The sequence below is a fragment of the Magnolia sinica genome, chromosome 5 (genome assembly GCF_029962835.1).
Source record: "Magnolia sinica isolate HGM2019 chromosome 5, MsV1, whole genome shotgun sequence".
Taxonomy (NCBI): domain Eukaryota; kingdom Viridiplantae; phylum Streptophyta; class Magnoliopsida; order Magnoliales; family Magnoliaceae; genus Magnolia; species Magnolia sinica.
In genome coordinates this window covers 98,607,727-98,632,253 of record NC_080577.1, presented here as the reverse complement: position 1 = coordinate 98,632,253, position 24,527 = coordinate 98,607,727, and the positions used below count along the sequence as shown (strand labels likewise).

The 24,527-nt window shown below is 37.3% G+C and overlaps 1 protein-coding gene across 1 annotated transcript in view; it reads left to right on the top strand.

Moving 5' to 3' along the window:
* Positions 1–10,124: 10,124 nt before the first annotated feature.
* Positions 10,125–24,527, top strand: part of LOC131246400 (flowering time control protein FPA-like) — a 70,522-nt gene continuing 56,119 nt past the window's right edge. Inside the window, 1 exon segment of the mRNA XM_058246502.1 lies at positions 10,125–10,778. Coding sequence (XP_058102485.1) covers positions 10,488–10,778 — 291 coding nt within the window. The 5' untranslated portion in view covers positions 10,125–10,487.

The following is a 24,527-nucleotide window of genomic DNA, read 5'->3' as shown; positions in this document are numbered from 1 at the left end:
GAACCTTGTTTCATGTACGAATTAAAGGCAACTGACAACAATCTCCACCATGGCTTCAATCATCATGAATCATTGCTCCATCTCTAATTGCCTCAATCAGAGCTTCTCCATCATCATCACTTTTCGTGCACACTCCGTCTTCATCAACATTTCGTCAAGTTAGAGTAATCGAATAGAATCAGAACTTCTTTGCGGGAGCCACCTTCGTAAGTATATCCATTGGATTCACGCTAGTATGGATCCTCTCGAGAGTAACATCGTCTTCCTCAAGCACATATCGGATAAAATGATGACGAACATCAATATAGTTAGTTATAAAATGGTAAATTGAATTCTTTACCAAATTGATCGTGTTTTTATTGTCGCAATTAATCGGTACGGCCTCCTTCTGAAGCCCAAGTTTGTTCATCATTACTCTTAACCAAACACCTTCTTTGAATGCTTATATCATTGCTATATACTCAGCTTTTATTGTGGAAAGAGCAATCACAGACTTAAGCTTCGACATCCAAATGATCGCTCCACCCGCTAATATAAACGAATAATCGAATGTCAACCTTCTGTTATCCACATTCCTCGTGTATTCCGAATTTATATAGCCTACTAACTTTCTCTTTGGTTTCTAAAATATCAAGACGTAGTCCGTTATACCTCGTAGATAATGAAGTAGTTATTTCACTGCCTCCCAATATTGCTTGTCGGGGTTTAATATAACATCAACTGCATGTGAAATATCCAATCTTATAGAGACCGTGACATATATTAAATTACCAACCGTGCTCGAACAAGGCACAAGAGACATAACATGTTTTTCTTCATCTATAATCAAACATTACTCTAAAGAAAGCGTGAAGTAAGTAGCATGGGGTGTTGTAATCAGCTTAGCTTTGTCCATCCCAAACTTCATCAATACATTCTCGGGGTATTTAGCCCAAGACAACTATAATCTACTCCTCTTTCTATCTTTGTATATGTCTATACCAAAAATTCTCTTTATAGTCTCCATATCTTTCATTTTGAATGCCTCTAATAACTAAGTCTCTAATATATTGATTTCAGATATGCTTTAATTAACAATAAGTATGTCATCAACATATAATACAAATAAAATGAATTTCCATCACTTAGAGTCTTGAAGTAGACATAGTGATCATATTTACTCTTAGTAAACCATTGACTCACCATGAAAGTATTAAACTTCTTGTATCACTGCCTATGCAACTATTTCAGGTCGTACAACAACCTCCTCAACCTGCAAAACTTGTTGTCTACCCCTTGAACCCTTCTGGTTACTTCATGTGGATCTACTCTTCCAGTTCCCCATGAAGGAAAACATTCTTTTTCATATATTTGTTCCAGTTCAAGATTGTATTGGGCAACCAATGCCAACAACCTAATAGATACTTGCTTGACAATAAGTATAAAGATCTCACTAAAGTTGACGCCTTCTTTCTAAGATACCCATTCGCAACCAAATTTGCCTTGTATCTGTTTTATTTCTTTTGATAAATCCACTTGAACTCGATCATTTTATGCCCAACAGGAAGCTCCACCAACTTCCACGTCTCCTTATTGTACAAAGAGTCCATTTCGTCTTGCATTATCGTCATCCACCTTTCAGCATTTAGGTCATCTAGTTCTTCCTGGAGGTAGATAAATCTCCCTAATTTGTAATGAGGGTGAATACAATATTCGATTCATATATGTATCTAGCCAGTAATCTGCGATCTTTAAATGGATTTCTCCTTACAAGTGGTTGTTCCACCTGCTCTTGTACTTCTTCTTACTGCTCGGCTTCAACTTAGTGTGTGCCTAACTGTGTTATGTCATACAATCTCCTCATCTTTACAAAACTAATTAAAATTATTCGAAGTGAATTTTTTACTATTATCCATTCTCAACACTTTCAATTTTTACCCTGAATGTTTTTTTACCATCGTCTTCTACACTTCAAAGGTGGTGAAAACATTATATTTATTTTTCAGAAAATAAACATACACCTTTTTGAAAAAATCGTCTATGAATGTTATAAAAAATGATGATCCTCTCTCAGAAACTACGAGCGATGGCCCCCACACGTTCGAGTGCACATAGTCAAGCAATGCTTTACTATTATACTTTCCAATTTTAAAAGATAACATTAATTGTTTATCATATATGCAATACTCACATATATCTAAATTAAAACTTTTAAATATAGAGATCAAGCAACGATTAAGTAATACCTTCATACCGCACTCACTCATGTGGCATAGGCGCGCCTGCTACAAACGTGGCAACTTGAATTCCGCTCAGATATTGTACCCGACATAGTATTCACAATCAACTTGTAAATATTGTCACTCATATGTGCCTTCATAACAGTGAATGTCCCATTTAAAACTTTTTAGACATGATCAAACCCGGTGAATTTGTACCTAAGTGCCTCGAGAGCTCTCGAAGATATTATATTATTCTTTAGATCAAGAACGTGTCTCCCATCCGTCAGGATATGCTCCATCCCGTTAAACGTCTTAATGTGCACCGATCCGACACTGACAACATTACAGGCAATGTCATTGCTCATAAACACCTGACCACCATCATACTTGTTGTAACTAGTGAACTAACTCCAATGAGGACACATGTGATATGATACCCCCGTGTCTAAAATTCACTCATTCATACGTTCATCATATAAGTGGCCGACCTTGGACACTGTCAACACATCTATCGAAGAAGCTTTAGCTCTTTGTCCTCTTGTGAAAAACAAAAAGAAGAAATAAGAAAAGACCAAAAGGCCTTACCACGCAAGGGCCTCACCTTTTAAACCCACACGAGACCATATGTCACGCCCCGAAATTCAGATACAGAGTGTGCACCCTCAGACCCAAGTTTTGGCTTATAACTCGTACACTAAGTGTACTTAATTCATTTTTCATACAGTTGCCCGGAGACACAATTTTATGAATTCTAAGTTCACATCCAATTTTAACATCCGTTCATCTATGTTTATATTACATTCCTATGATTTTTATCATCGTATATTCAAAACCACATTATCTGAGTCCACTCATTCGAAACTTACTTTTTAAAAAAATCAAATATTGTTTAACCTGATCATATTTATAAATAATGATGAATCATATTTATGTACAAATAGATTAAAAAAAATAAATTAAACTCCTAAACAATAACTATATAAATAATTCATTAATCCAACATAGTAAGTCAATCTTTTGCCAAATATGGAAAATGGTCACGTGATTCATTCGACAGTCGATTATCAATTTTTGGCACTTGGTTCAAATTTCCTGTTTTATTCGTCTCTGTACGGTTGTCAATCCACAATATTAGCTAGTCAGGCTAGTAAGAAGTCCTGGCATGGTTATTCACATTAAATTATAATAGAATAATAATAATCACACACAATATAAGTTCAGAAAGAAAATGTAAATATTATGCAATACACAAATGCATGAATGGATCATGTGAGAATCCGTCCACTTGCTGGAGTTGAAAACCCATTAACTCACATCTACCCCTTGGTAAGCTTCTACCATTTGGTAGGCATGGACAAGGCTCGCATGCACTCTTTGAGTAAGCTTTCACTAGTATAGTGAACTTCTAGTAACAATTTTACCAAGTATACCATCCATGAAGATTCCATAGGAATTCAGCACATGTTGTGCATGCAAATGATAGATACACAAACATATTAAGTGGTTGTGAATTATGCATTGTATAGATCATTCCGATTTTCATGTTTGAATCAACACAGTCCCATACTATCCAGTTATATCAGTATATCATTAATTCATATCGAAATAGTAATTCAGTATATAAGTTGCATCAATACAATAACTCAAATAATTGATTATGCTAACACATTAATCAAATTATATCATTATTACCATATTAATACAGAAATCACACATTCATCCAAATCAAATAAAGAGTACATGGAAACTACATTAGGGTAAGTATACAACATAACAAACAATTCATTTATAAAATAAAACACATCGGGATCACTCACCTTGATGCAGTAGAGATGATTCAGTAAACAAATAGTTTTATTTGAATTAGAATTTCTTAAAATCACATAAATGGAAATTATTTTTTAATCTTACTAGTTCACATGGTGGGGCCCACAATTGATTGATCTATATCCATTTCAGATATCTCATTTAAATGAATTCATGTATTAGAAAATAATCTTTCAAACATTAAGGTGCTATTAGAATTAGCCCCTATGAATTTCTATAGATTCGAGCTATTTTCAGTAACAGTTATGAAAGTTCATTTTTTTGAAAGTTCGGGCGATATTCTATAATATTTTGAAATATTATGCCAGAACCCCTAACTCTGCGAAAAAAATTTATTTTAACCCTGAAATTCTGAATTTTTATGCAATTTACGATAATTTACACGAATTTTGGTGAATTTATTTACTTTGATAATTCTAGGTTCAAATTACCTTTGATTGATGGATCAATGCTAATCATTGAATATCACTTGATCAATTTTAAGGGACAATCGATGATCATTTTGATCCAACCATCCATACTTTAATTAATTACAAATTTTAATGATCCATTGATTGGTCAATGTGGCCCACTGGATGGTTAGATCGATCGTCAAAATCTGGATGTCAACATCTCCTAATATTCGGATTTTGATAGTCTGTCCAAATCGAGTTAGATCTCAACCATCTAATGATTTCACATAACAAATCAACATATGATTAATTATCTACCATTTCTTCAAATTGATGTGGCCCATCCACTGGTCCAATCGATCTAAAATTTAGGAATTTAATTAATTTTATTCTTAAGAATTTGATGAACGGTGATGGTTTAATCACACGTTTCAGATTATGTCATATAATTTTCCGTGCTAAGTTGTAGCTTGCGCAAAGAATTACTCTTTAGGTATTAATTCAATTTCCTTATATTAAGGATGAACATTGGTAAATATATGATCGGTGCAGTCCATTGAGGTATTGAATATGTTTGATTCTTAAAATTATTTCATAATTGAGTCTTAGAAAACCCGTGAATTATACATATCACATCGATTATTTTCCATTATGAAAAAAATCTCACATTTTGTACATCAACCCTAAAGCCATTCACATCAGTGTACCTTTCCACGTGAATGAATTAAATATACACAATGGATGTTTGACTGATCTAATCCGTCCAATGTGTAGATCAATGTCAAATTAAACAATTCCAGAAGAAAACAAATGAAGAATCATATATAATAACTTGAAAAGATGAATTCCAAAAAACTTATCTCCCAATTTATGTTCTCATTTTTTTATTCCTTTATATAAACTTTTTTTTTTTTTTTTTTTTTTGTTCTTAGTTCTTTGAGTCTTGGTAAAACTCTTGCTCTCACATGTTCCCTTTTTAAGAGAGATGGTTCGTTGAAAGAATACGAGATATGAGGGAAAGTTTGCATAAAGAGAGATAAGAGGAGGGAAGAGATTGTAAGTGCTATGGTTTCTAGCTCCTATAGTGTCAAATTTTGTAGTGCCAAAACCTCTCTTGAAATCTGTGTCTTGTATAACACTCCTACATAATGAAGACTGTGGATCACTCTATAATAAAGACTTCAAGAAATGCAAGTTTACATGGTCATGGTCAAGTGCAACAACAAGTTCAAGATTCATAGATCAAGCTCCAAGTCAAGACAAAGTCTTTTTCTTCGAACCTCAAGCTCAAGACTAAAGAGGTTTCAAATTCAAGCGTCTTAAAGTTACATATTCAAGATTCAAATTGAAGCTTCAAAAGGTTTCAAGTTCAAGCTTCATCATGTAATGATCATAAGTGTCATGAACTTCAAAGATCAACTATCAACTGAAGGAAAAGAAGTTTCAATATTCATACTTCATGACTAAAGGTATGAATGACTTTAGATTGACCTTAGGGTAAGTCATTTTGAATATATAATTCAATTATATCATTTTATAGGTGAATGGTCTGTTTTTCGACTAGTCCTGGACTCTGTTCGACCAGTCCAAGAAATTCCACGACCAGTTTGAAATTTGTTGCAAATTTTTAGAATTTTTTTGTTAAGTCACGACCAGTCTTGGAGATTGCTCGACCTGTCGTGTGAACAGTGCACGACTCGTTCACGACCAATCCTGCAGCTACGACTTAAAGTCTAGCAACTATTACAGGTTCCACACGACCAGTCGTGGAGGTTTTACGACCGGTCGTGGAAGGCCTACGACCAGTCGTGGAATGACTTTATCTAATCGCACTCAAAATTTCAAAAATCAGTTGGTCCTACGACTAGTCGTAGTGTCCACAGGACCAGTCGTGAACACAATTTCTTCACCTATAAATAGAGCACGAATTTCAAAGTTTTTCATTCAATTCAAACTAAATCAATTCGATATTCTAATAGATAAGTTAGTCATTATTTCAAGCTATATTGTGCTCATTTAATATTCTCTTTTATTAGCTTTCTTTGTATTTGATTTTGAATTTCCGCATTCCAATTTTATTTGAAAGAGGGATTGAGGTATTCCCATTTCTTGGAATCAAAATCAAATCAAGTTAGCCCAAGGTACTTTAAATCTAAAATCAATTTAGAACCTATAACTATTTCATATGTGAGTATTGGACATTGAACTTCTACTCCGATTTGGTTCTTCCAGGCTGCATCAAAGAGAATATTCAGATATTTTACAGTTTTGTAAGTTCCTTTGTTTTGGTTTTCATTGAGATTGATCCAGAAAAATCTCAGTTTTGATTATTTGAGGTGATCCAAAAAACTCAGAGTGTGGGGTTTTTTGAATTGTGTAAGCCTACTTGAAAGAGACAATTGTGAGGGTTTTAGTTGAACCTGGAAAAATCTATTTTCATAGTGAACACTAATATCCACTGTGTGAGAATATTAAGAGTGGAGTAGCTGTGTGGCTGTTGTTTAACAATTGGTGTACACACAGGCGAACCACTATAATTCTTTGTGTTTTGTGGTTTACTTTCTTTATTCTTTTTTATTCAAGATTGTGGGATGTATTTGTGGATGTGAATGTTGTAATCTTTACATTTCAGCATTGTGGAAAATGTTGTAATAGCTTATATATCCTTTCTTGCTATTTCCTTTTTATTCCTCTTCAGTTTAAGTTTTTGATATACAAATCGTTCTAGTAAGGTTGTCCTACCATAAACCTTTGGTTTTTATGGTGTAAGGTTGTCTTTAGAACAACATTTGTATCAACCTCTCAATACTAGAATTTTGAGGTCGTTGCATCATTTGATTATTTGCAATTCATTTGACTATCTTATTATTTAATTCCGCTATTATTTTTTTATTTGGCATTGTCCTATTCACCCCCCCTCTAGGACATATAGCTTGGCCTTTTCAGAGATGAGATCGTCAGATCTCTTTCTTTCACTCAAAATAAATTTAAAAATTTTAAATTCAAAGTTTATTTTAAAAAAAGCACGGGCGTTATACCATATGTCGGGCCCACTGGATTATCTTGAAGCAAATTGAACCCATCCACATGAAAGGGGTTTTAATTTAATGTTTTTCGCCGAAGTTTGACAGAAAAACTCATCACAAATGAAGCATATCGGAGGAGACAATTTGAAATTAACATACAATGTTAATGCAGTTGCGGGCCACATATAGCTCCATTTATTATTATTATTTTTTAAAATTTTACAATGACCATACTTTGGGTTCATGGTTGGCCAATAAAAGTGAATGATTCAGATTGGATGAGGAATGATCCCAATTATTGATTTAGTGGGACCCACACCCCTATTATCAAAAGGACCTCTGGACTTTCGCTAAAAGTTACCACCGCACGAGAAAGCAGATGCAGAGGCGCATTTTTGTCCTGAAAAACAAAATAACGTCCAAATGACTAAAATAATAATGGTTTGAGATGATAAGATCATCATCTTTATAACGCCATAATTGAGGAATCAGGGGGCCCACCTTGATGTTTTGTCTTATGTATCCATGTTGTCCATCAATTTTTCATATCATTTTAGGGCATTATTCCAAAAATGAAGAATATATAATTATTGGGTGGACCATACCATAAGAAATAGTGGCAATTGACCATTAATGGGCCATCAAAGATTTGGATTTAGCTGATATTTGTGACCTCATCAACAGATTGGATGGGAAATAAACACTGCATAAATGTTAAAGGTGTGCCTGGAGAAGTTTTTAATGGTAGGACGTTCAATCACCATTATTTCTTGTAGTATGGTCTACATGATAATTCAATTTGCTTTTTTTTTTTTTTCTTGGGATAGCGCCCTAAAATGACATGGAAAAATGGATGGACAACATTGATACATAATACATACGTCAAGGTTGGCTCCCGCGGTACCCCCTTGTTAAGGGTTGCACCCTCTTCAGTGAGGCCTGGGTCTCACCTGATATGCTCTCTCACGGTACTGGATCAGTCCAAGGGAGCTTGTCCGTGACCCGAATTGTGTGGGGTCCCCAAAGACATCCATGGCAAATCCTCTTTGTCCATTTGTTTTGAAAGACCACGGTAAGATATGATTCTAAAAGTCAGGCATATCCAAAATTCAGGTGAGACACACAACAAAACAGTGGGAACCACATATTCCACTATTGAAATGTTACTGAGAGTTGACCATGATGTTTATATGGCATCCAAACTGTTCATGGAGTTATTATCACTCGGATGAACCGTACGCACATGTATAGCCTCAATACAAAACTTTTGTCACGGACAGGGGTTCAATCCTCACTGTTTCATGTGGTATGACTTACATGAGTTTTGGATCAGCCTAATTTTTAGAATCCTATCCTATCATGGTCTTTCAAAAGAGATGAACAGAGTAGATTAGTCGCAGACATCTCTGTAAGCCCCACATAGCTTCGGGCACAAGCAGTCAACTCAGGTTGGAAAGGGTGAGGATTGGGTACTACCCCACTCTAGCCTACCTAGAGACCGACAGTCCTGTCAGGAATTCATGGGCCCACTACGATGTTTGTGTTTTATCTACATTATTAATTCATTTAAAAAAAATTATTTTAGATGATGAACCCAAAATTAAGATAGACCGAATGCTGAAGTAAACCACATTATAGGAAACAAATAGGATTGAATATCTACAGTTGAAAACCTCTAAGGCCACAAGTTTTAGATGAAGCTTATACTTGTGTTTTCACTTCATTTTTTTTTTCTTTTTTAAAATTAGTTTGTTTGTACACCACACTGTCAGTTCACACTTCACTGTTAGCCAACCTCACTAGGGATTCCTACTACGACCTCAGCGTTGATACGAGGCATCTTTTACTCAGTCTACCACTTCATTTAAGGCTACAAGACCTTGTGAACATAAACACGTTGGATGGGAAATAAATACCACGATAGGACCCAGTAAAATTTCAACGGTGGGAGTTATTTTCATTGCTGCTTCTTGTAGTATGTCCATTCGATGGTCGAATCTGCCTTAATTTTAGGATCATTCTAATGAATGATCTTTCGCAAGGGATGGACTGCTTGGATAAAACACATATCATGGCGGGCTCACATGGCCTCTTACAGCACCGTCCGTATCTAGCTAGTCGCTGGTAGGGGAGCCCATTAGGTGAGGTGGATGGCACCCTGACTGTGGGGTCCATTGTGATGTATGTGAATACATCAAGGCCGTCCATCAGTGTTGAAAACTCATTTTAGGGCATTATTACAAAAAAAAAAAGACAGATCCAGATCACCGGTGCACTGTAACCTAGGTAACGGTGGCAATCGATAATTAAAAACTCATCGTGGGTCACAAAAGCTTTGGATCAAGCTGATATTTGTGTTGTCTCTTCATCCAGATCTTTGTGACCTTATCAACAGGTTGGATGGCAAATAAAAATTCCGGTGGCCTCCATGAAGTTTTTAATGGTAGAGATTCAATCGTTACTGTTTCCTGTAGTATGGTCCACATAAGATTTGGATCTGCTTCACTTTTGGGATCATGAACTAAAATGATCTTTTAAAACGGTTGGACGGTGTGGATTTAAGGTACATTCATCACTGTGAGCCCCACAGTCAGGGTTCCCACCCACCTCGGTGGATCCGAGGTCTCACCTAATCCGCTCCCAGTGGGCAGTACCTAATCCGCGCCTGTTTCAAAACTCATCTTTGCTTGGAAAATGAATTTTCTGGTATTTTCGTCCAAACACACAGCCCCTCAAGACCTAGCTATAAATACCCCTCCTCTCCGTTGGTTCCCTCCCTCGAAATCTCATCTTGTCTTTACCCTTTTGTCTTTTTTCTCTACGTTATCTCATTTTCTCCTCTGAAACTCCCGATCTCTGCCCTAATTCCTCCAATTCCATCCCCAAATCCTCTCATTTCTGCGCTAATTCCCCATTTTCCTCTCCCAAATCCCTTATCCATTCCTTTTCGCTGCATTTCTAGGGTTTCTTCATCTATTTCACCCCATTTTATAGGGGTTTTTAAAAATCAATTCCCCCATTTTCTAGGGTTTCTGCTTCCAATGCCGCCTCCGACGAAGCCCAATGCGGCCACCTCCGGACAGGAGGAGGACGACGACGAAGATGCCCCCTCGCATTGTCTCTGGGTCGGGAACCTCTCGTCTGACACCGTCGATAACGATCTGATGGGGGTCTTTGCCAAGTACGGCGCGCTCGACTCCGTCACGACGTACTCGTCGAGGAGTTATGCATTCGTCTACTTCAAGCACCTCGACGACGCCCGGGCTGCCAAGGAGGCGCTCCAAGGCACAACCGTTCACGGCAATGTCATCAGGATCGAGTTCGCTCGGCCGGTTCGTTCTCTCCTTTTGCGCGCTTTATTAGGTTCCGTTGGTTGTAATGTGATCTCAATATTTTGCCTTCGATTCATGGGATTTCGTTTCTGTAATTCTTTTATGAAAACAGTGCCCATTTTAAAGGAAACTTTGGAGAAAAGGTGTTTGTTAAATTTTTTTTATATTTAGCATTAGGGTTCTGCATTTATGGCTTTTGAACTGGTTATGTTCTGATTAATCGTTCATGGCCCCATCAGATCAATAGCGCATTATGAATTGGTCATTATAGTCGGAACTTAAAAAATAACCAAATGTAAAAGCTGAATAGATGTAAGCTAGAAAGATGTCACATCAAGGACTGGACTTCTGGAGGATGCAAACGATAAATCAAAACAGTTGCTTTGTAAAATGGTTTCATTTTAAAATGGACCCTGCACTTATCAGTGGGCTTTGGCCAAGAATTGGACAATGCATATGATACCTCGAATTTAGTTGTCTTAGTCATACTTTCCTATTGCTTGGGAGTGATAATGACCAATTGTTCCTCTCTTTCAGATTCATGGGTCAACAGATCGATAGCTCTCTTGGTCTCCGTTGCCCCCATTGGTTAGAACAGAAGGCCCACATCTGCTTAGGGGTCGTTTGGATGGTGGTAAATGGTTTAAGTTGTAAATGATTAGCCGTAAATGATTTACAGCCTGTCTGTTTGGCTTTAAATTGTAAATGATTCATTTACAGTGTTTGGATAGCCTGTAAATGGTTTATATCATGTAATTGTATATTTACACCTGAGATAGTTTAGAGAAGTAATTCAGCAAATAACATTCAGATTGCATATAATTGGACTTTAAAGTGGATCATTGGGTTAAGCTCATCTCACTAAAGCTTAGGGTTAATCCTCACATAAAACCAAGCAGTAGGTTTGCCATAAAAGTGGGCCCACGAATTCTAATGCTCTTTTATAAGGCCAAACAATTGAATATAACTATAAACATACTCAAATAAACATAATAAAAACATGTCTTCATAAATCCAAATGCATCCAAATGCTCCAGTCAAATAGCCATTCAAAAAATAAATCTACTCCCGAATGGTCCTCTCCAACCATTCAGCTATATGCTCATGTTCAATTCCAAGAAAAAGCTTGAATAAACTCGGTCGCTTTGTAAGATAGTTGGCGGCCTTCGACATTCAACTCCTCTCACTCCTTCCACCTCTCAATCATAAGGAAAAAAATGGAAGAATTTACTCTTTTTTGTGCCGTGGGCCCCATCCTAATGAGACCCAACACATATTTCAAAATGAAGTATACAAAGTAAAGTATCTAAACAAAGTTTTATATGGGTTAACAATAATATACACAGGCCACAAACCACCAATTTAGATGGGTCAATATATGGGTTAATATACACTGACCACAACAACTTCTAGATCCCTAAGCATGAAAGGCATGATACAAAATATCCAAATGAAATCTTATATCATTTAAAAACTAAAGTATAATATGGATCAACATAAATAAATAAACAATGATATCGAACCTAATGGTACATGAACTAGGATGTTAATCAGGTCCATCTATCCGTGGACCAACTGCAACAGAAAAACCGACTGATCTCAGGTGGCCCACACCACAGGAAACAGTGGTGATGAATGCCCACCATTAAAAACTTATTGAGGCTCGCGAAAAAATGGATGAAGCTGATATTTGTATTTTTCCTTCATCCAGGTTCGTGTGACCTAATCAACAGGTTGGATGCAAATAAACATTATAGCAGGCCCTAGGATTGGGTTAGTGGTGTGCGTGCATTCATCACTATCTGTGTGACCTAATCAACATGTTGGATGTCAAATAAACATTACAGTGGGCCCTAGGATTGGGTTAATGGTGGGTGTTCATTCACCACTGTTTTCTTGTGGTGTGGGCCACCCGAGATTTGGATCTGTTTCATTTTTGGGCTTATGCCCTAAAATAATTATCCAAAATGGATGGACAACGTGGATAAAACTCATATCATGGTGGGGCCCACGGAGCACCATGTAGTAGCCACCAAGCTACTGCCAGCGTTAGTAGGCAAACTGTGTCCTCTCTTTTCGTAAGGGCGTTTTCCAGCACCGTGAAGGAAAAAAATGAAAAAAAGTAGCAAATGAAAATGGAGAAAATGTTGTAAATCATTTACAAGTAGCAAATGATTTACAAGCATTTTAGGGCATCCAAATGCAAGTTGTAAATGATTTACAACTTGCCCCATTTACCACCATCCAAACGACCCCTTAGTGTGGGACCCATATAAATACATGGGTTGATCCTATTGTTTTCATTGATGCGAACTGCGTGATTTCAATTGCTAATAATATAATGGGTTACCGTACCCATTGATTTTATAGCTAATCATAAGTTAATTCAAGCAAAAAAAAAGCTAAGAGCAGAAAAGGGTCCAATAATGAGTTACTGCCTTGTCGCTATCTTTAGCAACAGTGTTGGGAATCTCGTTTGCCTATCTCAAAACATGGGAAAAAGAGGTCACCAAATTAGAAGGCAGATCATGGGTTCCTGCAAAAATGAAGGAAAGCCTTCACCAGCCTAGATAGATTCTAAGATGTCTTCAACAATTAATTCTCCTTTAAAAGACACCAAGAAGATTTGAGGATATTCATGATATGATGCCTTTTGTGACATACTCATTAGATCCTTTGAAGTCAAGAGCTGAAAACATCATCTCAATCTCATCCTTACTATTAAAATTCTTCCTGTGTTGACTGTACCTGGGATCTGTTAAGAGCAACCATCAAAGTTTACCTCTGAAGAATCCACTAGGAGGTTACCAGTTGAGTTCTAGCTTTAATTCTATTATGCCATGTTGACAGTTGCCATATTAATTCCAATTGCATGGCATGTTGAAAACTCTTGGATACCTTGCACCTAATAATGCTCGACTTTTTCTGTTTTTAAAGAAGGCAATGGCAAGTTAATGGCTGACTTCGAATATTGCCAATTTTGAACGTGTGATATTTACAAACTAGTGTCATCTAGAGGTTAGTTGCATAAAATGTGAGGGAGAGGGGACCAGATTCAGGTGTTGGGCGGTAATTTTTGAAATTGTTGGCAAGCGCTAGAGCAGGAGTGGGAACACGAGTCAGAAACTTTAGTAGAAAGTGACACCGGTACCTTGGTAAATGATTTCTGCAACTAGAATCCTAATTCACCTACCCCACGATCATACTCTTCATACTTGCCCTTAAAGAAAAGAGCGGTATCATAACGAGCAATTAGAAGTAATATAATATGGACTTATCAAAGTCAAATAATTTGATGGACAATGTTCTGTAGACTTGCCCCCCACCCACCAAATCCACACTCTAGATTGGAGAGTTCTCGATCACGGTTCACCTTTCTGTAAATTCCAATGTGTGCTGTGACCTAGTTCACTCCAAGTCGTGATCCAATTGCCTGCAATTCATGACCTAGTTTGCTGCAAGTTTGGATCCAGGTTGTCGCACTTTGTGACTATGTTCTCTACAAACCATGATCCAAATTGTGACAAGTTGCAATTGTGACTGTTGCAAATAATGATTAGATCATATCGGCAAAAAGCTTCTTGATAAGATCGTTTGTCATCCTGGTAGATAAATCTTTTTATTTAACTAGGAGATTCAATGGTAGCTTGTCCTCTTGAGCGAGGATCTGAAGAACGTTTGCTTAGAAAACAATATTTATAAGTAGCTCATTTCAAAACATTGGCTAGCATTGTAGTTGCGTGAAGCATGAATAGAAGATGCAATGGTTTTGAGTGCAGGAGCGGGGAAGCATTAATTTCAAAATGTTAGTAGGTATAAACAGCTAGGAGGTGGGCGTGAAAATGCGAGTTTGAAGTGGGCGTGGCAACTTCTTAGAAGGATCATGCAACAAAAGGCTGAGATAAATCTCTGTACGATTTTGCCCTAAACAACACATGATGTTGGAAGAGTTAATATAAGATGATCACCCGAGAATATTTGCTCGAGGCCTATATTGTCAGTTTGTTCAGTGATCCAAATTGTTGATGTGATTGGCTGCATTGTTGATGGACCATGCACCAAAAATCTCCTAAGGGCCCGTTTGGATTCATTGAAATTGAAAAAAAAGAGGAAAATTGATTTCCTCAAAAATAACATTTCCAAGAAAATTGATGGAAATGAAGCACTATCTTTGGTGTTTGTTTTCTCATCACTTTCCCAAGGAAATTGGTCTAGTTTTCCATTTTTTTGTTGTTGTTTGGCAGCCTGCCTCACTTTCACAAAGTTTTATGACGTGGTACATGTCAACAAGTATCTATGATCAATGGCGCTTCTCTTATTGTCACAAATATTCGAACTTGGTTCAGACAGATAACAGTGCCCACATAATTAAAGACCATTTAATGATGGGCCCAACATGGAATTGCACATGGTTGGGACCAACTAAAGGTGGTCCTCCATAGAAATAGACAGTTAAGATTAAGTAACGATGGGCCCCAACTGGTTAAGATCATCTAGTGTTGGGCCCCATGTGGGATACACATGGTTATGACGCACTAGCAATGGCCCCACATGGTTATGATCATCTAACAATAGGCCCCATATGCCAAACACTTGGTTAGGTTTGACTAACGACAAGCCCACATGGTTAATATCATTTAATGACGTGCCCATGTAGAAATAAATATATTTAGGAATAGGATCGATAAATGGTGGGCCGACATTGTTAATATCATCTAATGATGGGCCTGACATGGAAATGCACAGTTTTGATCAACTAATGATGGGTCCTACATGGTTAAGATCAACTAATAATGGACCCAACATGGAAATGAACATGGTATGATCTACTAGTGAAGGGCTCTGCATTATTAAGATCATCTAATGGACCCAACGTGAAAATGTACACATTGTTAAGATCATTTAATGACGGTTATGATTGTCTTGGGCCACATGGTTAAGATCACCAAACCGGGTGCCACTTGGAAATACAAGTGTTTAGGATCGACTAATGATGGCCCCACCTGGTTAAGATCATCTCATGATATGCTCCATGTGGAAATATTGGTGGTTAGGAACTTTGGATAGAGTAAGGATGTGTCTGCATGGCCTTTCATAGAAAAAAGGATGGGTCTGCATGTTTATGATCATCTAAATGGTGGAGTCAAAGTAGGGTTCACATCGAGAAGAAGGAAATGGAATTTTCCTTCCAAGTGAGGAAATTTAGTTTCTAGGTTTTAAAATGGAAATTGAAAAAGCCATTTCCTGGAAATTTGAAAAAGGGAAATTGATTTTCCATGAAAAATTTGGAAAAATAGAAAAAAAAAATGAATGGTTATTTCTGCAGAAAATCAATTTCCCACTTTTCAATTTCAACGAATCCAAACAGGCCCTAAATGGAAATGTCCCAACTCTTCATTTGTGGATAGGAAATAGATGGTTAAGAAAGAAAATACAGCAAATGTTCAAATTCAATGTAAAATGGTCAAAGATGTGATAGTTAGGATCTTTTTACCTTTTTCTTTGCATGGGCTATGTCAAGCGGACACTATAATATCAACATTTTGGGATTATTGCCTTATTAGACTTGTTCAGACATGAAAACCCTAAAGGACTGCATATATTCTGGGGTCTAAGTATTGTATTTTTCTTGTGGATATATTATTCACTATTCTGATAAACATTACATGTTTATTCTCACCAAATTACCTTGCAAATATAGGTTTTATTCATTTTGTTTACATATAAATCAAACTTGTAGCTTTCTAAGCATTGACTGACCTGTATGCTAACTAGCAAATTGAGTGAACCTAAAGAACAACTGCCATTTTGCCATGAGCACCACAACCCAGATCAAGTAATTTAATGTGAGAGCCTACTTGCGTGTGGAGCTTTGCCTATCCATATGCAAGCACACATGCCAATGTGGCACACGTATGAGTTCTGAGCCATGGGCCAATCATTTAGATCTTTTTGCCCCAAAATCAGGCTGTTTCAATCCTCAGGTGGTCATATCTTACAGGACAAATGGATGACTAGCAAAACTGTTTGAGCCATCCTTCTGTTTTGTGAACTGGCAAGATTGGCACGCTTGCTTTTGTGTGGATGGGTAGGGTGCCATGCGTGTGTGGGATTAGCAAACCTCCAAGTACAAAAGGAGTGGCTCTCAAAACAAGCTTTCTAGAAGACCATGAACAAGAACTGGTAATACCAGTTGTCTGCCATCTATCAGCTTAGAAACAGGATTTGTTACATGAATCTTTTGTCACGAGTTATAATTGGAACTAACTACATAAAATACACAACTAAGCATGAAAGTTGAATCGACCTAGGTGAGCAACATCCGTCCTTTTTTATTTTTGCAACAGAAGTGTGTATGGGTAAGTTTTTTGTTAAGATATCATCATTAAGAATCAAAGGAATTAACAAAAGTCACCACTTCCATGGGACACACTACTGGATAACACGAACAATATGTCAACAGTAGCTGCTTTCTAAATATTTATCTTCCCAGATCACTAATCAATTGACAACAGAATTAAAATGGCATGCAGTTGGGAAATGTACAGTTGAACTCGGTTACTTTCTTTCCTCTCTCTCTTTTCTTCTGGTGCCGTAACTGTAGTGGGTTCATTTGATCTGGATTCCATTTTCCCATCTTCCAAAGGAGTCTAGGGCATTCATTTTTGCAAGGTTACGTAACTAATTTGTAGACCTTGTAAGCATTACAAAAGTGACAAAATAAAATATCATAAATGGGTGAACTTGTACATCCGTTCACAATGGTGAACTTTAGTTGCATGAAGGTGAAGTGAAGCAGCAATGGATTCAGGTGCGGGAGTGGGGAAGTGTGTTTTTCAAATTGTTAGCAAGTATGACTGTATGAGCCACTAGGATGCAGGAACAGGAGTGCGATTTGTAAGCACGAGTCAGAGCAGGAGTGGTGTCCGATTAGAAGAATTATGCAATTAAGCATTGAACCAAATGTTCAAGTATTATGACGTTTGATGAGGGTCTTAAATCTACACGTGTTTTAGATTTTATTTTATTATTATTTTTTTTTTGCGGGCCTTCAATGAATTTTATGATTTTCCATCTTATGAGAGATTCAAAAGGCATCAAATTCATGTAACACTTGAAATGCTTGAACAAAATGCAATTGAACCTGTTAGTGAATTTTGGCTTATTTTCATTAAAAGCTACTCATTTGAATCAGGTGAAATGGGAAAATAAACAAGTATTATTAGAAGCTGATCAGTAGGAAAGAGTAAGTAGTTGAAATAAGATCCAAACATACACGGTCAGAGTGGGGACAATCATTAAGAGTTTTTGGAGAGCAACAAAGCTTAGTTAATAATATCTTTGAGTTGGCTAGTGGGGAAAAAGGTTCACATGGGACATGGGTTTGTATGGCTGTAGAGGCTAGGTTTTTTTTTAGTCACAGACAACTTTATGTTGATAAGGAGCTAAATGCATATTCCATGGCCTTTGCCCTTATTTGTTTTTTGTGGCTTTACCTGTTTCATAATTACCTGGAGAAAACTGAGAAGAGACTCACAAATTCAATAGATGCTCAACTTCTGATTGCATTTTTTTCTCTGAATTTTGGCGATTGAGAATTATTTTTGGTTACATATTTTCCGAAGTTAAAAATAAGGGTTTGAGATAAGTGTAGAAAATCTGCACTAAGGAATGGAGATTTAGCAGCTGTGAGATCAGACTGCAACAATTGCACGCTCGTCAAATTTGGTCTAACAGCCTGCAATTTCAATATTTCTACATGCTAGCACTTTAATGAAAGTGCTCTCTTGAGAACCTAATGTTATTAGGGTGTCCCGTATCCGTTACGATACGGCCGTATCGGCTGATACGTAATGGTAACGGCACAGGCCGTTACACGATACGGGGCCGAAACGGGCACCCCCCTGATTCTGTGACCGTAACGTCCATTACGGGCCTAAAGAAAATAGAAAAAAAAAAGAAAAAAAAGAAAAAAAAAAAACCATACCTTTTTTTCCTTTCTTTCCTTCTCCTCCTCCTCCTCCTCCTCCTCCTCCTCTCGTTTTCTCCTTCTCTCTTGTTTTCTCTTTCTTTCCCTCTTGTTTTCTTCCTCTTTCTCATTTTCCCCTTCTTTCCCTCTATTTTTTTTTCTTTTTCCCTCTCATTTCTCTCTCCCTCTCTCTTGGTCTCGAAAAAATGAACGGGTGGCGTGGCCATAAAACAGCCATGCACCTTTTTTTAAAGTGGTTTGCGGCGCACGCAGCTTAGTGCACTTGCACTGTTTTAGTGTGCGTGGCCCACCTTGATTTATGTATTGTATTATATATCCATGCCACCCATCAGTTTTTCCTGATCATTTCAAGGTATGGTCCCTAAAATGATGCAGATCCAGATCTCAAGTGGACCGCACAGTAGGATTGAAGGCCCACTGTGCACTTGCATTGTTTTAGTGCATGTGGCCCACCTTGATTTATGTGTTGTATTATATATCCATGCCACCCATCAGTTTTTCCTGATCATTTCAAGGCATGGTCCCTAAAATGAAGCAGATCCAGATCTCAATTGGACCGCACAATAGGATTAAATGCCCACTGTGCACTTGCATTGTTTTAGTGCATGCGGCCCACCTTGATTTATGTGTTGTATTATGTATCCATGCTACCCATCAGTTTTTCTTGATCATTTCAAGGCATGGTCCCTAAAATGATGCAGATCTAGATCTCAAGTGGACCGCACAATAGGATTGAATGCCCACTGTTAAAAACTTATTATGACCCACTGTCATGTTTATTTACCATCGAAACTACTGATAAGGTTGCATGGACTTGGATCAAGGAAAACAAAAGTCACAGCTTTAAAAAAAAAATATAATAATAATAATAATAATAATAATAATAATAATAAATAATTTTAGTTGTGGGAATTCAATCCCTACTGTGTGGTCCACCAAAGATTTGGATTTGCCTCATTTTTTGGACCATGCCCTAAAATGAGTTGGCAAAAAGGATGGACAACATGGATATACAATACATACATTGTGGTGGGCACTATGTACATGGCTGTAAAAATTGTCCATGAGGCATACATTAACTCAAAATTAATAAATTAAATTATGGCACTATTGTTGCCATGTCACAATTCTAAAATTAAATTATTTAAGTGATTTTCACCGTTAGTTTGCAGACACTTGTTTTTCCGAAATAGGATCATTTGATATATTTCATTCATCATTGTTCAATAAATATCCACCAATCCATTAGTGAGATAAAGTGCTAATAGATTGCATGAATTTAACGTTGATTTGGGGCATCAAATGGTCCACCAAATCAGCTCTAAATCGACAACACTATTTACTTGAATAGAATTTCAAATTTTTTCTTAAGATTTATTGGGAAAAATTATATTAATTTGTTAGATATATGAATTATATAATTGGACATAAAAGTCCCTAGATTGTATGTTGAAATAAAATGTACACAAGTCGCAAGGTATGTAATACACCAATACCTACAAATATGAGATATTTTGGTATTAGATTCATTCTAATTAATTCATATTGATATTATATAGTTAGATAATTAAATATAAAATATCTATAGCCAATACTAGGTTGTCAGGTTCATAAATTCATCAGATAGTCTGATACAGCTTCTCACCAAAGAGTGGACCGTTACACCACCATAAACATGTTCCAATTTATAAATGAATGCATATTTGGAATGCTTAGAATATTCCCAATTTAATTCATATTTTTTCATAATTTTTTGGCAAAAAAATAAATTTGCACCGTTACGGGCCGTTACGCCCCCGTATCGCCGACACACCCCTGTATCCGTATCGGTATCGGTGGGCACCGTTACGCCAATCGATACCGATACGGGATACCTTGAATGTTATTACAAAAAGTATCTTCCTCATAAAAAAGGTTCTTACAAAGAGTAGCTTGATCATTGCTTAGTTCCAGATTCATTATCAAGTGAATGCCAGTCAAGATGGACCAGTCAGGATAGATGAAATCATTGCTTGCAATAAAATGCAATTTTAGCGAAGTAATTACCTTTCTGTGCTATATGTGGACAACCTCTATAGGTTTCTAGCCATAAAATTATGATAAGCTGATGCATGAACGGCTTCTGCTCTGTTTACTTTTAATTCAGTCTAATTTTTTTTTAAGACACGCACTCACGCCGCCACACACTCACGCCGTAGTGGGATTTCACCACCTATGGGTACTCGAACCCTCGACCAGGTGTTGAAACTCCTAAGAGTCTACCACTCGAGCAAGAGCAAGGACCCAATTCAGTCTAATTGCTTACAAATCCTTTTTAAGATTTGCTGAAAAACAGTGATAAGGTCCTCAACCCTTCTGAGCAAGGTATTTTGTATCGGTAACGATGGCTGTAAGGGTCATCACCATTATCGATACGGTTATTGGCCGTAACGGCCGATATGGGGGTATAATGACCATTACGACCCTCGTAACGGTTGATTTTTTTTTTTTTTTTAAAACCAGAAAAATTCTGAAAAATATATAGAAAATTCAAAATAATGTAAATATTTCAATTATGTAATTTTTTCTTTTCATTTTGAACATGTTTATGGTAGTGTAACGGTCCACTCTTTGGCGAGATTGTTGTATCAGGCTGTCTGGTGAATTTATGAACATGGTTATATATTTCCAATGTTTACACATCACAATCAAGCATTAGAACTAGAAAATAGAAAAAAAAAGACATACTATTTTTTTCTATTTTTTTTAAAATTTTAAAAATGGCCCTCGGAGTTTCTTTTCACTCAAATTGCTTCAATCCATGGCTTTAATCCTAAAAACTATAATAAGAGTGGTTGAAGTTTGCAATAGAATGATCTAAGAGAATTTTTGGAATGTGAAAAGTGGAAATGAGGAGAAAATTTGATTAAAATAGAAAAAAGTGACCACTTTTCGACCGTTATGGGGGTAATGGTTGTTATGTCTTGTAACGGCCTTTACGGCCCCCGTAAGGGCTGATAAGATCCAAAAAAACTGCCCCGTTTCACTCTCATATTGCATAACGGCCACGACCATTACCTATACGTATCGGCCTTTACGGCCGTATCGTAACGGATACGGAACACCTTGCTTTTGAGGTCTCATTAAATGCACACATGGCATACCGATTATGAATGTATACAGTTAACTGCAACACACACCTCTAGATAATAATCTTTGCTCTATATTGGAGCATGTGTTTGTAAAATCAGCGTATGGATAGCGTGCGTTTTCTCTATGTTCGGTATATGTTCACGAAAACAGCACATTCAATCTGGTCATGTGAGTGTGTGCCTTATGGCATTCTGGAATGAGTGCCTCATTTAAAAATCACAAATAAAATGCATTCACCTTCAAGTATTTACAGCTCCTGGTCAATCTGTGTTTAAAATGTGAAGAGTGTTGCCAAAAATGCAATGGGGATCACTAGTTTTCATATGTTCAGTCTTATTCCCTGTTCATGTTCACATTTTGTGCTGATGGTAAAGCTATGAATAAGTATTGTTGGATCGATGGGCCTTGGGTGATACACGTTTATAATCATTTTGTGGTTGTACAATATGATCGCCATTTGTTTGTCTCATAGAAGAAACTGTGGGACTCTTGCTGCACATTTGGAGTGACATTTTGCTGGAAGATTTGACTATGATTCAGCTGCCCTGTATTCACGCTTTAAAAAGAAGTATATATTGACAAGTCTGATGGTAAACTCTACTATCAAAGTTAGTTACCAAGCACTCAATCTCTGTACATATAGCACACTTGTATGAGTTCCAGACCGTTCATTGATTGGGCCCTGTTGTCTTTGGTCATATATGGAAATCACAACTTTTAGATGATCCTATCTGCTGATTGGATGAATTTTGCTGATTAAATATCGGCTGATGAACTTCTTTCTAACTGGCCATTCTGTAATCCGTAGAAGTCCCTTTGTTAGTGTCAAGATCATCCTGTTGGTGCAATCTTAGGGATATGCCTGTCTGCATAAAATAGAATCCGTATCTCATACATCCTGGTCAGTTGAACCGGGGAATTAAGTGATGGTTTCAAATTGGCATTTGCTCGGGGACCATAACTGGTAGGACTCGTTCTGGTTCATCTTGAATTTTGGAGAAAAGACTCATTTCAGTTTCCACCCTAACTGAGTTGACTTGACATAATCACCACAGTCATCTTTGCCTTACTCAACTATTTGGGGACGACTTTTTAAGCTGTAGATTGGCAAAAGTTTTACCATCTGCTGCTTACTAGACATCAAAGCTCTTGGAGAACTGGCCATGATAGAGGCTCACGTTGCATTGACGAGTTGACTTGTTACTGGACAATATTTAGTACTGTGACTTGTTTGTTCATAGAGTGCTTGATAGCTAACTTGGTCACAGACTCAGAATTGATAATACTGGATCTACATATTATAGCTGTAACAAAATTAAAATATCTCAAAACGTTTAGAGCTGTCATTGTCTTGATCCGAACTGTCCGCAATTAAATTATGAAAGGAATTGGATGGTGTGCCTTTCCATAGACATCAATTGGTTGATGAACTCAAAAATAACGAGCGGTTGGGAATGTCTTAGAGGTATTTATTTGCTAATGATGTGTAGGTATCTATACTACATTAAAAGAGCAAGTTTCACCTTTTGGTGAATTCCACCCATGTCCTGCAACTACATTCTTGGTTGATCAATAGGTGTGACCTTAAATTGGAACATGCTGTGGGACATTCATGCGTGTAATTTGAGACATGCATTGGATGGGCTATATATTAAGTGCACCCTCACTGGCAAATGGAGGGATCCATGCCCGATGGGTAGCCAGGTTACTCTCATCCATCCAGTCTTCATGCAAACTATCAACAACCTGATGAATGGACATCACTGATTACTCTGCATTGTCATCTGGGCAATGGTACAGGCTTGGTCAGCAGTTGTTATCTTGTGCCATGTTGCTACATGCCTTTGTGTGAGGACGAGATGGCATATCGTGCGAGTCATGATGGATCCTATACTCTGGTATTAGGGGTGGCAAGAAGCCAGGTTCGGGCTGGCCTGGCCCAAGCTCAGCATGGGCCTAGTGCAGCAAGCCCAAGCCAAAAATTGGTTGGGCCCTGACTAGGCCTGAAATCGATCAAATCCCTATTTCCCATGGTGAACATTCCTAATCCATCTTCTCAATCAGGTGGTTGCACATGCACAAATAAATAGACACCCAGAAAAAAATGTAAACCAGAATCTACACTCAAGACGCATGTGTTACCTACTGATGATTGGAACCGCAACCAAAGTACACGTGAAGGTGGGTTGGGCCAGGATGGGCCGGGCTTGGTTGGGCTAAGATGACCTAAGCCCTTATACCAATTAATTGGGGTTGGCTACATGAATCCACTATATCAAGTGCCATTACTTAAGTTAGACCATAGGTCATCAAGCCTTTTCTTACTACCTCCATCTACGCCTTCAACTTGTACCAACTTACTCCTAACTAGCATGGTTCTCGATCTCCATTGCACATGACCAAACCATCTAAGTCTACTTTCCCTCATTGTAGTACTTATTGGGGGCAACTCCCAAGTTCCCTAAAATGCATTTTTTTCTAATTCTATCCTTGTCTTGCCATGCATCCATCACAACATCCTTATTTCAGCATCTCTCTCTCATAAAAAAAATCCTTATTTCAGCTACACTCATCATATGAATACATTGTTCCTTAACTACCCAACATTATGTCCCATAAAGCATGGT